At 35.9% G+C, this 14202-nt stretch overlaps 1 protein-coding gene across 1 annotated transcript in view; it reads right to left on the bottom strand.

Moving 5' to 3' along the window:
* Positions 1-902: 902 nt before the first annotated feature.
* SLC16A7 (solute carrier family 16 (monocarboxylate transporter), member 7) overlaps positions 903-14202 on the bottom strand; it is a 27944-nt gene continuing 14644 nt past the window's right edge. Inside the window, exons 2-3 of the mRNA XM_010072588.1 lie at positions 3359-3502; positions 903-1759 (exon numbers count right to left, since the gene is read on the bottom strand). Of these exons, the coding sequence (XP_010070890.1) occupies positions 903-1759; positions 3359-3502 (1001 nt within the window). The remainder of the gene's footprint in view (positions 1760-3358; positions 3503-14202) is intronic.

Below are 14202 nucleotides of genomic sequence, written 5' to 3'. Positions count from 1 at the left end.
CACCCACCCAAGACTTTTCAATAAGATTTGAGCACCTGTTTCTTTAGTCTCTTATATTATCAGAAACGTTAAGATTATAAAACTTACTAACAGCATCACTGACTAAAAAGCTAGCAATAATAAAATAAGACTCTTCATAATTTTTTGTGTTAAAAGCCCAGAAGTTATTAATATAGTCCAAGATATACAACTAGGCTCCCTTTAAGCTCTTCTTACTCTCAAAAGAGATAAGTTGGCAACATTGTCATCTTTCAGTCAATGTAGGATGGTTCACATTCTGAATTGCCTTACACATATCTGTTGGCTATAGAAATGGGCTAAAGGACTGGCTGTGAGCGGGGCTGCCGTGTGAAATCATGCCAGGGTGCAACGCTCCACAGCACTGTGCTGGAATCCCATCATGCGTGCACCCTGCCCGGGCTGCTGAGCATGCCCCTGTGCTTTCTGGCACCTCCTTACTGGTTTATTCTCTCTAGAAATGCCAGTGGCATTTAAACAACTGAAGTTGCTACGTTAAATTTATGTGTGCACTCCTCTAGCTGCCATTAGGTTAAAGATCTCACTCTGTGAGATCTTCACAAAAACTGACCCATGGATTCAACCAGTTCAAGAGAGTACGAACTGTGTTGGTAAAGAGCAAATTGGAGCTGAATACATGTAAATCAAGGCTGCAAAATTAGCACTCCGTGCTATCAGGAAAACATACATTTATCCAACGGATTTAAGAGCCAGTAGAGAGCTGCTCTTCATCTATCTATTGCACATGTATGCAATGTACATCTTTAGATTCTCATGTGGATCTGCAGCTGTAAAGTGCTGATACAGTATATTCATAGTCACAGCAAAAATATTAAATAACATTAAGAACAACATTTATATTAATTCAATGCTAAATTGCAAGATTATGCTGTAATGGCAGAAAAAATGGAATAAAAGAGATTCTTACCTCCCAGGGGAGGGCCTATGAGCACAGGGCAACACTCCACAATGGTGACAAGTCCAACCGCACTGGAAAATCTGGCAGCCCCAACAAGGTCCATCAATGTCTCAAAAAGAACGCTGCTAACCATTCCAAATGCAAATCCAAAAAATACAGCATATATCACCAAGCCAGTGTAATTTGTTGCCAGAGGGCACAAGATATGACAGACACCATTGTACAAGACAGCAAAACTAAAAAAGTACTGAATCTTTGGCCGGATAAACTTGGAGTTTGCTACAAGTCCCATTGAAGGCCTAGCAAACATGTCTACAAAGGCTAAAATAGATAGCAAAAAAGCAGCAGAATATTCGTCAATTCCCTTGTGCTTGGCATAAGGAGCCAAGAATACTATTGGAGCGAAGAAACCAATAAACATAATGACATTTCCTGACAAATAGATCAGAAATCCTCTGTGTTTGAAGAGGGACAGATCTAAATACTTATTCATAGTTTGCCAAAAAGACTTCTTGTTGTTTTTGTGCAAGGTAGAATCTCCTTTGCCTTTTTCAACATCTTTTTTCACAGGAGGGACTGTTTTCGGTCCAACAGGTCTCATCAGTGACCCAGCCACACAGCAGTTCAAAAGAAGTCCTCCCAGAATGAGAAAGCTTCCTTTCCAGCCAAACGCATTAAAGAGAAATTGATTGAGAGGTGCCAATGTGCTCAGAAACACTGGACTTCCAGCCATGGCCAATCCATTAGCAATGGGACGCTTCTTATAGAAATACTTGCCAATCATGGTCAAGGCAGGCTGTAAGTTGAACGCTAAACCCAGACCTAAACAACATATAAAAGTCAGTATTACTGAAGGTCATGCACTAAAAAACATATCACACCATTTTCAGGTTATTTTTTAAGTGACCAGTATCTAATCCAGTGATTCCCAATGAAGATGGAAACCAGCTAGCATCAGAGAATGAAATACAGCTTAATTGCTGTCCATGTGTGTTAATGCCAAGACTATTCCATGGTGGCATTCTGACATTTCTCCCTGTAGCACTGCAATAAAAGCCAGACCTCCTTGTTGTGTTTCAGCAAGGACAGAGACAGGAGAATCACAGAGGAATTATGGTATCGGTGCCTTGACTCACCATTTTTATATTTACTGAGCTACAATGCAATTCTCTCTTGGCTCATTTCACTAAAGTTATTAAATGACACCACAGCTACAGTGAAAGCAGGGTGTATTTAAATGCATAAATCTCCTCATTCCTTATTTCCAGCCCTTTTTAAGATCAAGCTTGTGTACAAAAGTGGAGCTTAAAATGGCTAATTGTTTTGGAGCTTCACCACTTCATCAGGTATGGAAGTCACTTCTAAAGGTAGAAGAGTTGTAGAGGACATACATGGGAGCAGACCACCCATCCACATCAGCTGAATGTATGATCTGAACCTCTGGCCTTCTCTCTGTATTAAGACATGTAGGCAATAAGGTCTAAGCAGCTATACATCTGCTGGATGGCACAGGAGAGAAGTTTTCTTCTCTGATAGGCCCATTCCTCGACCCTGACTCTACCCTCTTTCAGTAGGCCCCTCGTTTAGGACGTAAAAAATATGAGCTTCAGGAAATAACCACTGACAAAAGAACAACAACTTTAGTTCCAAGATAAAGAAAGCTGAGCTTGAATATAGGAACAAGTATTATCTCTTTCATTTATTACCAGACAATATTTTGTCTCACTTGCCTTCTTTATTCTGAGAAGGTAGTTTAAAAAAAAAAACAAACCCACAACTTTTGATAAGGTTATTTAATTTACTGGCTTTATGATCACTGTAGTTCATTGCCTTAGGCAATATCCAGGCCTTTGATGATATATGAATAATTTTATTTGGGGACTGACCCTGGTGGACTTCAAACAGAAAGCTATTGAACTGAAAGTTGTTATACTTACCTGTGACAGCATATGTATGGGCAAACCTACAGAAAGCTGGTACGAGCTTTCACATTTTTACTAGAATTCTGCTAGCTTCTGCCACCCTGTTTGAAGTGCAACATGATTGAAATCTAAAAGAATAGATGTGAAATTCTACACAAATGACTGTAATAAGTGCTGTCAGAAGCCAATCAATTTTTATACCATAATTATAGTGCAGTGTGGAACAGTACATACATATAGCATTTATTGAATAAAATCATCAGTTGTTCCTGAAATATCCTAAGAAATAATTTAACATCATACCAGCTAATTTAAAGGATTAGATAGTTCAGGTAGCTTAAATCTTGCTACCTTCTTGGTTTGCATTTGTACAATGCCTTGCACAGTGAGTTCTTGATCAGTAAGGCTCAATGGTAGAACAGTATTAGAAATAGTATAATATGATATATATAATACAATACAATACAATATAATAATCCCTTTTAAAGAGGACTCTTACCTCCAACGACACCAATACATAGATAAAGTTCCAGGACACTATTGCAGAAAGAGGAAGCAATCATACCAAATGAACACAGGATACCTCCTGCTATCATCACAGGCCGGCTACCATACTTATTCACCAAAATGCTGCTTATTGGACCTGTTGGTAGAGAGAAAATACATTAACAGGTAACTCCATCACACATGTCTTTGTACTTAGGTTATGTTGGAATCTTCCATCCCAGAAAATGTTTAGCTGTTTCTGTACCTATTTGTCTTACAAACACACTCTGTGAGTTTGCAGACACAAGAGCCTGGATGTGGATATATTGCCTTCATGATGGTATAAATATTGATTAGTCATGGAGACGGATCAAAAGATTAAAGACATCAGGCAAGCAAGAGGGATTGTTACAGTTCACAAGCAATCAATACTGAATTGGTCAATGGAAGCTTTGAAAGTGCAAGGACTGATGAATTTCGAGTATGAGACAGATATCAAAACTCCACAGAACAGAAGGAATCTCCAGGCAAGCAACCTAATAACTGACCTTAATACTGTAGCATGTCCTGGACCCCTACTTAAAACTACACATAGACTTAAAAATATTGTCAAATCAGAATGTAAATCTCTGTCCCCTAAGGCTCGTTTTCTCTTACATCATCCAGAAAGGAGTGTTAATGGGCAGTAAGATGACTATAGGTTGTCTGGGAAAATCTAAGATGTAGTTTAGCATAAAGACCTATAAACTTTGAAAATATTGCTACAGGTCCGTTTTTCAATTTCAACTGCAATTCAGTTTATGGTGTAATTACGTCCATACTAAACAAACAGCGAGTGTGCAATTTAGCATGCCATGCATTATATGTTTTTTTAAACGACCGTGACTGGAATAGATGGTGTGCTACATATCAAGATTAAAAGGTTGTCAAAGCTCTTTAGGTAAACCTGCATACCAGCTGACTGCACTATATTTGGCCCAAACCATTATGAATAGTCTTGCTTTTGCAATAACTAAACTTATCCAATTCAAAAATAAAACCACCCATAATAAAAAGTAATAAATTTCAAACTCAAGATAAAGCAGGCATCTGGCATACAGTGGAATGCCAAGCTCTGCATCTGATTTCACTGCAAATCATTCACTGTACTGGTAACAGTTTTAAATCTCTCTTTTTATAAATATCTAAAGAAATAAATGCCAGAAACTCCATGATGTGAAAAAGCCAAATCCAACCAAATTTAAAAGTGTGTTTTCATACGAACAGTGCTATTTTAGACTCTACTATTTGAATGAACTTAAATGTATCAAACTATTATTACGGTTGTACTGTAAGTGTTAATTACTACTTGCATATCAACAACAACAGTCTTAAGCATATGCCAAATGATCAATTTTTAGCTTACTTCCTTAAGGAAATAAACTTCTACAATAGTGTTGCCCTGTGCCTGCCCATTTTGTCTAACAGCTTGTGAATCCAGAGGTCAGTTTGAAATTAACTTGAGTGAAAAAAAAAGATCTGAGTGAAGTTTAGATTTTATGGTTTGTGCATTCATTAAATAGCTTGTGTCACAAGGAGTCTAGGGCAGCATCTGTTCAAAGAAGGAGGTCTCTGTCCAGGCAGCACAGACACTGGCCAATACACTCAGCTTTGCACCAGTCAAAGCAATCTATCTTCTCGCCCAGGTAGCTGTACCGTTCAAGGCAGGTGGGGGCACAAACAGGGTGTTTATTTTGCTAGGAAGGTAAAGGATGCTCAGAGTGAAGGTATTAGGGCTCATCTTACAGACACATAAGCATAGGAGACCAGGCTCTGTTGCTCACTGAACTGCAGTTTAAGCATAACCATATATTGAAACCAAGAGACTCGAAAATCCACAGCATGGAATGGCCCACCAAATATACAATAGCCCAGAGATTTATTAAAAGAATTTAAACCACATATGAAGCACTAAGACATTTCACTGACAGCTTTTATTCTGAGATACTTAACACTTTTTTATTTCCATTTGGGGGGAACCACTGAACAGAAGAGTGACAGGGTGGGGTTTCTCCTTCGAGGCTTTATGGAAAAAGCAGTGAAACATGAAGGAAGGACAAATGACCCTCCAAACACTTCCCAAATACATCAGGCATACTCCTCCTGTCTTAAGAAACTTGTGGTCTCATAACTATACTGAAGCATAACTTCAATCACAATTTTTTTATTTATAGAGCTGTGTTTGGACAATCAGTATTTTACCTCATGTTGGAATTAGAAAGCAAGCCCTTTTGAAATATGTGAACAATACAAATATTTCCTCTGGGTCAAAAAAAAAAAAAACAAAAACCAAAAAACCCAACCCTTTTAACTTGAACTCTTTGATTAACTAAAACCAAAAAGTTTCATCCCTATACAATTAATAGTTATAATTTTGACAATAAATTAGATTTAAAGTTATTTTTTAAATTGTTACCATTGCTAAATACAATAACAGTATTTCACTTCAAAGATACCAAAATAATTATTTTAAAAACTATTTTCAAGTTATTTTTCCTGTGAGGAGATGGAAGTATTTACAAAATTGTCAATTAAAAATTTGTGCAGAATTTATTAACATTCTGACCTCTCCCCAGATTACTCCTGTAAGAAATGTTGCCTTGCTGTAGTCTTACTTAACATGTTCCTTTCCTGGTCCTTAGAAAAAAAATGTAGGAAAGAGACATCGTAGCAGGTAAATATTTGATGATACTATTTACAGATTTATTCACTACAGGCAGCACCTTGAATTGTACCCTTACATAAATACTTCAGTTATGATGTAGATAGACTTGTTTAGCAATCTGCTTCTTTTGTCATTAAACAAAGACAGCATGAAAAGCCAGGACAAGTGTGAGACCAAATGAAAAAGATGATGTAAGTCCACACAAAGCAGACTATCAAGTGTTGGAAAGAGAAGAATGCCATTAAAAAAGATCGTTGTGCAATATTGCAGTAGTGTTAGCATTTTAAATAAAACTATGGAGCAAAAAGAATTGCACAGCACTGGCAAAGTTTTCCAACCATAATCAAAGACAAAGATGAGTTCTGCTGTAATATTCATTCCAGAAGAGTATTGACTATAATAATCATATTCTTTATCCTGTTCCATCAATCTTTCCTTCCTTCTGTAGAACAGGAAAATGAGCCAGATTTTTTTTTGTTTAGGGGCTTGGGGAAGAGGTTTGTTTTTAGTGTTTGGTTGGTTGGGTTTTTTGTGGGGTGTCCAGAAATGGCAAGTTTCATAGTACAGTCCTTGTAAGGAGATCATTTTGCAAACAGTTCCTTATCAGGAACAAGAAAAATAGACCTCTGTGGATCTTAACCGTGGCAGTTAGGCCAGGACTGTAAGTTACAGCTTTTCAGATCAAAGCATGCAATGTTAGCTTCACCTACAAGACCTCTTAGCTACAAGTCAAATATGGATGTATTAATTTAGTTAGGTAGGGATGAAGACACCAGAGGAATGATAGAGCTACCTGATCAGTCTGATCTCTGTATTTTCAAATTACCTAAATCTGGAATGTATTATGAATTTAAAATTCTTTTAAGCATAATGTTCTCTGTGAGATGTTTTCCTTAAGTTAGTGATGTATATTTACCACCACAGCTCCATTTAATTTTGGGTTTTCTTTTAGTGTGTTCCAGTATTTTGATTTAAAATTTGTGCACATGGGAAATACTGTTCTGTAAGCCATAATGTTAGTTTAAGCTTACTACCTAAGTTATCTAGGAACCCTTCCAATCTGATCAGTATGTTAAACATTTTCTTGTGACATCTGTGTATATACTTGTTTTTGGAGTGTCATAAAATCATGCATATTCATACCTTAATGTACATGAATCTACATACATTCCAGCTGTTTGCCTACCATAAGATGTTTTATAGCCATGCACAGATTTCATTTCACATCTAACAGCTTCTACAGTTACTTAAGGAATGCTCACACGCCAGCATGTATCTATATTCTTCGCATATTTTCTTTAGCAGAAAGAAGATTAAGCTGTTTAAGTACTGTAACATTGCCAAAATCATGCTATACATTAATTCATGTTAACACACTAAAGGACTGCTGGATCTCTACATCTACCTTCCCAAAGCCTGAAGTAACCACATAACAGATGTTAAGTCAGGAAGCCCACAAGAATATTCACTCTGATCTCTCCCTTAACACCTACAAACCATCAGCCACAAAAGACTATATACTCCCTAAACCAAATTTAAGACCATTATCATAATGTGCTAACAGTCTCCTGGCTCTATTTTTGTTTTATAACTTTCTGTTTGAGGCAAATGACCAGGCTGTGAGAAGGAGTAAGACAGCAGCTGTAACCGGTGCCACCGAAGAACAGTTTCAGGAAGGGCTGTGCAGGAGGACAAAAATGCTTTAGAAGGCAAGAAAAAATAGCAGCTTTTCACACTCTTCATCATATGTCAAGGGAAAGATGGCAAAAAGGCATTTCAGCTACATGAACAGAGCCTGGCTGATGCATTTGGGAGCTGTTTATGATGTTTTATACAAAGCCTACAATAATGTGACACCTGCGTTCTGTTCTGATGGCTTAGCAGAACATTCACTTGCACATCTGTGTTGTGCAAAGTGTGAAGACAAAGATGCTTTCACTGGTCTTCAGTGCGTGCCAAGACCTCCCAGAAGAAATATACTGCTTACAAATTAGATAATATCCTATAGTAACAAAGGTAGCAACAATCCATACTTTCACTTCCAAATTTAACTTTTCATTGCCATTTAAATATTCCTTCTTTTGCTACGCTATATTGTTGTAAATTAAAATCAATAAAAGAAGACTACATCACTGAATAATAAGTATATTCTAAAAGCAGATGTTTGAAGAAATAATAACTTGTTTCCACTTAAAAGGTGCTCATTGTGCTAATGTGGTTTAAACATAACTCAAACATTAAATTTTATTTCTAAAGAAATGTACTGCTTGCTGTTTTTGTGGAAATTAATAGAGAGCTCAAACTATGCACTGTAAATTATAATATATAATATGTAATATGTAATATGTAATATGTGATATGTAATATGTAATACGTAATATATAAAACTAGAAACTAGAAACTAGAAACTAGAAACTAGAAACTAGAAAATATAAATTAGGGGGCCTATAGGAAAGCTGGGAAGGGACTTTTTACAAGGGCATGTAGCAACAGGACGAGGGGTAATGGTTTTAAATTGGAAGAGGGCACATTTAGACTAGATACTAGGAAGAAATTCTTTACTGTGAGGGTGGTGAGGCACTGGAACATGTTGCCCAGAGAAGCTGTGGATGCCCCATCCCTGGAGGTGTTCAAGGCCAGGCTGGATGAGGCTTTGAGCAACCTGGTCTAGTGGAGGGTGTCCCTGCCCATGGCAGGGGGGGTGGAACTTGATGATCTTTAAGGTCCTTTCCAACCCAAACCATTCTATGATTCTATGATATTTAATATTCTTTCTCATACACTTACATTCTCAGAGATACACACATACTCATACACACACATCTATCAATTTATTTGCTTTTTTCAGACCTAAGAAAATAGACACTTCAAAAAATGATCTGACTGTGGAGACAATGCAACAACTGTATATCTAGTATCTCTAAAAGCTTAAAGGATGCAAACCAGATAACAACAGTTCCAGTTCATAATACCTTGAAGTAATAGTACAGGCAGATCAGTTTTAAGGCCATGAAATAGAATAAAGGAAGATTTATTTGGCATAAAATCTATATTTTTCTCAGCTCACAGGTAGAATAACATTTATAAGTCCAAATGTATTAGGTACACTCCATTAATTTATAAGAGGAAGAGAATATAGGACACTAGAATTCTTGCTGCCTTTTCTCTTTTCCATCATTTTTTTTTTTTTACCAAAATGAAAAAAAAAAAATATTTACTGTAGACAGTTCTCCCATAAATAGAGACCACTTTCTGTGAGGGATTAAAAAATGTTCTGCAACTTAACTGTAAAACAGCTACTCAGAATGGTTACAATAGTAGGGATTTGTCCATAGAAGTATCAAGCTGCCATAATTGTTTTTTATGTCTATAATGATGTCATCTTTGGGTCTGTTCTGTGTTTATATTCACTGTAGAAATGAAAGCTTCTTTTAAAAGTATAGAAGGTCAGTTTTAGTATTAAATTTATTTATCCTGTTTTTTCTCACTGCTGTAACACAGTGATATAATTAATCATTCACATCTGTAATTTGTTTCACATACAGCCGGTGCATTTATGCTTTTTATTTTGCTACCTGCATTATTTTTAGTATGGAACTAGAGATGAACCCTCTTGATATAAAGGCAATTTTTTAAACATATATTGACAATGTCATACGGTGTTCATAATGTCATTAATCCAAAAGAATCTGAAATTACTCAGTCTAACACGACATTTATTTAAATAAAGTGAATTTCTGAGAGAAGTTGAAAATAAATGCAATAATAATACTTCAAGTTGCACTAATCCAATATTGTGGATTGCATCCTGTCAAGTCAAGTGATTTAAACACATGTACATTTTCAGCTGTCTGCTCTGTAGAATCCATGCACCTCTCCTTCTAGTCCAGACTTATTTTTTATTTGTTTCCTGCAAGGCTGTAAAAGCTTGAGGACCTCCAAGAATTAACACTAGGATAAACTACCTGCTAATATCAGTCTGACTTTCGGTTTTTTTCTTCTTTTTATTTTTATCTTCCTTTTCCTTTTTGTTTTGTTTTTTTTTTCTTTTGTCTCTTTCCTTTTATTTTTCTTTTATAACTTTTCTTTTTTCTTTTATCTTTTTCTTTTCCTTTTTCTTTTCCTCTTTTTCTTTTTCTTTTTTTTTCTTTTTCTTTTCCTTTTACAAAATATAAAATCCATTTGCAGGAGCTGACTTTGTTTGGCAAAGAATCCCAATATTTTGCTAAAGTAGAGCCTTATCTTTCACTTTAAAACAATTTGTTCAACCACAAATGCTTTAAACTAGTACTTAGTACTGATGCTGGAACGTCATCGCTGGCATCTAGAGGAAAAGCCACTGAAAATTGATTCTGATCATGTTTAGAACCTGTTCATTAAGTTGTAAAACACTTTTAAAATATCTTGCTTTTCTCAAGCCGGACTAAGTCAAAATACTGGGCATTCTGTGACATTCTTATCTCTAGCTCAAAAATCTTTGGCTAAATACTTTTAGTACTCTTGGACAGGCATTTAGAGATGGGAGACAGAAAAAAATCCAAAAAAGTATCCACGGATTTGAAGATACTAAAATGTCACTCAACTCTTTTTGTGTTAGATTCTTTAACACATTATTTGGGAATGGTGATCTGCATTTCTGACATATCCTGTGTGTTTGTGTAACATCAATGAAGGTAACATAGTTCAACAATGGAAAGCTTTCTCTGTAGTCCCTCTGTGCATTTGGCAGTATTTTTTTTCCATTTCATACAACATGTACAACTGGCTGCACTGATTCCACAAACCTAGATAATATAGTAACCTTGACAGAAGGCAAAGAGAAAAAAACGGTCTTGCAATTAATATAATCAAAAAGAAATGGCTAACATTGAGTTAGGGTCACTAAACTATGAGTTAAGATAGCTCAGCAGCTGAAAGCACAGCATGCCAGGGAGTAAGCAGTCAGTCGTTCAACCATCTATCACACTTTGCTCACCACTTCCCCTCCTCTATCTACATTTCCTTAATGTCATTACTCTGAATGCACACGTTCTCACTTGTGTCCTGAAGGAGCCTTGAATTCTATTAAGTTTCTATCTTTTTATTACTAATGAGGATTAACTTGACCTTCAGATATTCCTTAGGACTTTTACAAGAAATACAGTCATCAAGTGCGTAGTAACCCATAGGAACCTGGCTGATGGCAGAGTGCCTCAGCACATTGGCTGCTTCTTCATGGTTCCTCCTCCCAAAAGATTACGCCTGAGAATTTTGAACTGATGTGCTGAAGTCAGGAACACATATGTCTGGCTGTAAATATGAGCTGTCTTTTTCCTGAAAATTTCAGAAGGAACAAAATAAGTGATCAGTGGTGCTGGTGCTTACTCTAAATCTATTGCTTATATGTATAAATTACAGATCCTTGATGTGTTTTGGTATTTTTTTTTCCAATGATACATGAGAGATAAGCAGCAAGGGCATTACATGTTTTGATTAAAGCTGTTGTTTGGTTTACAAGTTTTTTTTCTTGTTTGCTAGGGTGCGAATGTGTATGGAATTATGGACCATGGAGCTTAGAAAACATCTTCAAGTTAGCAAATAACTCGACATCTATGAATTTTAAAAAGTTGGAAAATTGACCAGTTTTTAATCAAGGAGTAGCCATGCTGAGTACTGTTTACTTGGATACATATCAATGCTTTATATTAATTATCTTTTGCATGCTCTGCTACAGAATTTTTTTCATGAACGGCTAACACACTTGATTACAAATCAGAAAACTTTAAGATGATTCATGATACTTATATTTAATAGGAAATGGGTGTAATTCCATGAGCTGATGAACACTCAGCAGTTTTCAGAAACATTTATGCTCACCAACTACAAAAAAAAGTTCTGTCCCAGAATTAATTGCCCAAATTTCATGTTGACACATTTATTGTGAAACGAAGTCAGATGAAGCAAAACATTTCAGCATTTTTTTTAAACTTTCCTTATATTTGTATTCCTGTTACCTTTGGGATCACTGAGTAAAGTGAAGCCCATGCACAGATAGTTGCAAAAAATAGTCCTTGAACTTGGAAAAAGGCAAGAAACAAGAAAGAAGAAAGGAAGGGACAAGCTAGTGATGAGAACTAAAGAACCTATTAGAGAGATGCATATAAATAGAGACATTGTAACACCAGGCACACATTTTTCACAAAGTGGCTTGCATGCCTCTGTAATGGGGAAAGCTGGAAATAGCATCAGCACATGATATGTGCATTGACAATGGTCTTCTCAGAAAAATGTTCTTTTCTTCTCAGGAAGACAATGCAACCACCTTGTAACTTAAGCAGTGAATGTCCTCTAGTCTACCAACATGAACATCAGAAAATTCAGTGGCAAATATGAGGTACTTGAAAGAATTAATGAAAGTTTCCTGTAGAAGAAAAGACAATGAATTTTTAAAACTTAGTATTTCACTGTAATTAACTCCTCAGGACTTCATAGGCTTGCATGAATCCAAATTTAAAAAAGCTTTTCAGACCAAAAAAATGTGTTGGGGATTTCACTTAAATAATACTACTATTGACACACACAATGAACCTGTGCCATTAAAGGTTACTTCAAACGAAAATCCAAGCATTACTCATTTTTCCTCTCCCATAGAGATAATAATACTAATATATAAATGTGAATAGATATTATTCTCTATAGGAGCAGTTAATATGAGGGTATTAATAATGAACTTCCCTAAATTTATTTCCTTTTCAGAGTTTCACCAGGAATTTCAGGAGGCATAACTCTAAGTATATAAATGCTCCAATGAAAACATGCAGTGGTTTTCTTCCAGAGGTCTCATCCTTGAAGTACTATACATTCACCTGTGTGGCTGGTTCTTCTTTCTCTGTGGATGGTTGCAAGTGAAAGACTTAGTTCAATTTTATACTACCCATGTTTGGGTACTTGTACTGAAAGAAGCATCATATTTCTGAAAAGATTAAAATAAATCCTATCTAATATGTCTGCTTTCAAGGAACAAAGGAAAATTAATACTAATCTGAAACTAGAGGTTCATTCATAGCTATCCAGTAATCCTACTAGTTTTTCCATCTCAAAAATAATCTTACTAAAATACTGCTATGCCCAGACATAGAGATTACATATTCACACAAACACACACACACACAAAAACAAAAAACCCCACCACTTTTCCTTGTCTGATTGTTGGAGTTGTACAAGTATAAATGAGTTGGGTTTTTTTTGGGTTTTTTTGTTTTTTTGTTTTTTGTTTTTTTTTTCCTGGGATAACAGAAAGTACTAATCCCATTTGTAAGTATTTTTCACCTGGAAACTTCTGAACTCACTCTTTCAAGTTCAAAGACATTGAAAATTTGTAACTGAAGACTTAGTGTTTAGTTCTTTGTGCTTTGTCAAATGAGATTACAGCTTTTAGCTATAAAACTTGTCTTTACAGTTTTTAACTGTATGAACCAGATTGCCAAACAAGTTCTGTATATTCTGCTGTTACAAAGGGAGGATGATTTTCTCTACTGTTGCCAATCATAAAACTGAAAAGAAGGACAGAGGTTACAGTATACCATTGTCACGACTACTAATTATAGCAACCTGAAAATAAGAGCTATGTTGCTAATCTCAGAGCTAATTGTCAGGAAAAAAAACAAAAAAAAACAAAAAAACCCAAAAAACCCAAACCAAAACGAAACAAAACAAAACAGACAGTGTTTGCCAATATTTATTTTAATTCTTCATAGGCATTTTCCTATACCATGTTATTAGCAAGTTACAAATACTTCAATTTTTTTCTTTCTTCCTCTTTGAGGAATGATTGCCTTTTCTACAAAGCTGTGCATGCACATGTGAACACAACATTAATAAATGTTCATTACTCACCACTTACTATTGATTATTCCCTATTATCATTCATTATTTTTATACACCTTCTGTAAAAATCTCTGGGTACTCTTCCTGGAAGCAGAACAATACTGTCCTGGGTTAAGCAAAGACAGAGTTAACTTTCTTCACAATAGCTAGCAAGAGGCTGTGTTTTGGATTTGTGCTCAGAAGAAAGCTGATAAGGGATGTTTTGTGCTGCTGCCAAGGTCAGATACTTTCAGCTTCTCTGCTCTTTGCAGATAGGGCGGGGGGGGGGTGGGAGGGGACAGGCCCCC

The sequence above is a fragment of the Pterocles gutturalis genome, unplaced genomic scaffold, assembly GCF_000699245.1.
Source record: "Pterocles gutturalis isolate BGI_N339 unplaced genomic scaffold, ASM69924v1 scaffold16642, whole genome shotgun sequence".
In the NCBI taxonomy this organism is placed as follows: domain Eukaryota; kingdom Metazoa; phylum Chordata; class Aves; order Pterocliformes; family Pteroclidae; genus Pterocles; species Pterocles gutturalis.
This window is presented reverse-complemented; position numbering and strand designations above follow the sequence as displayed.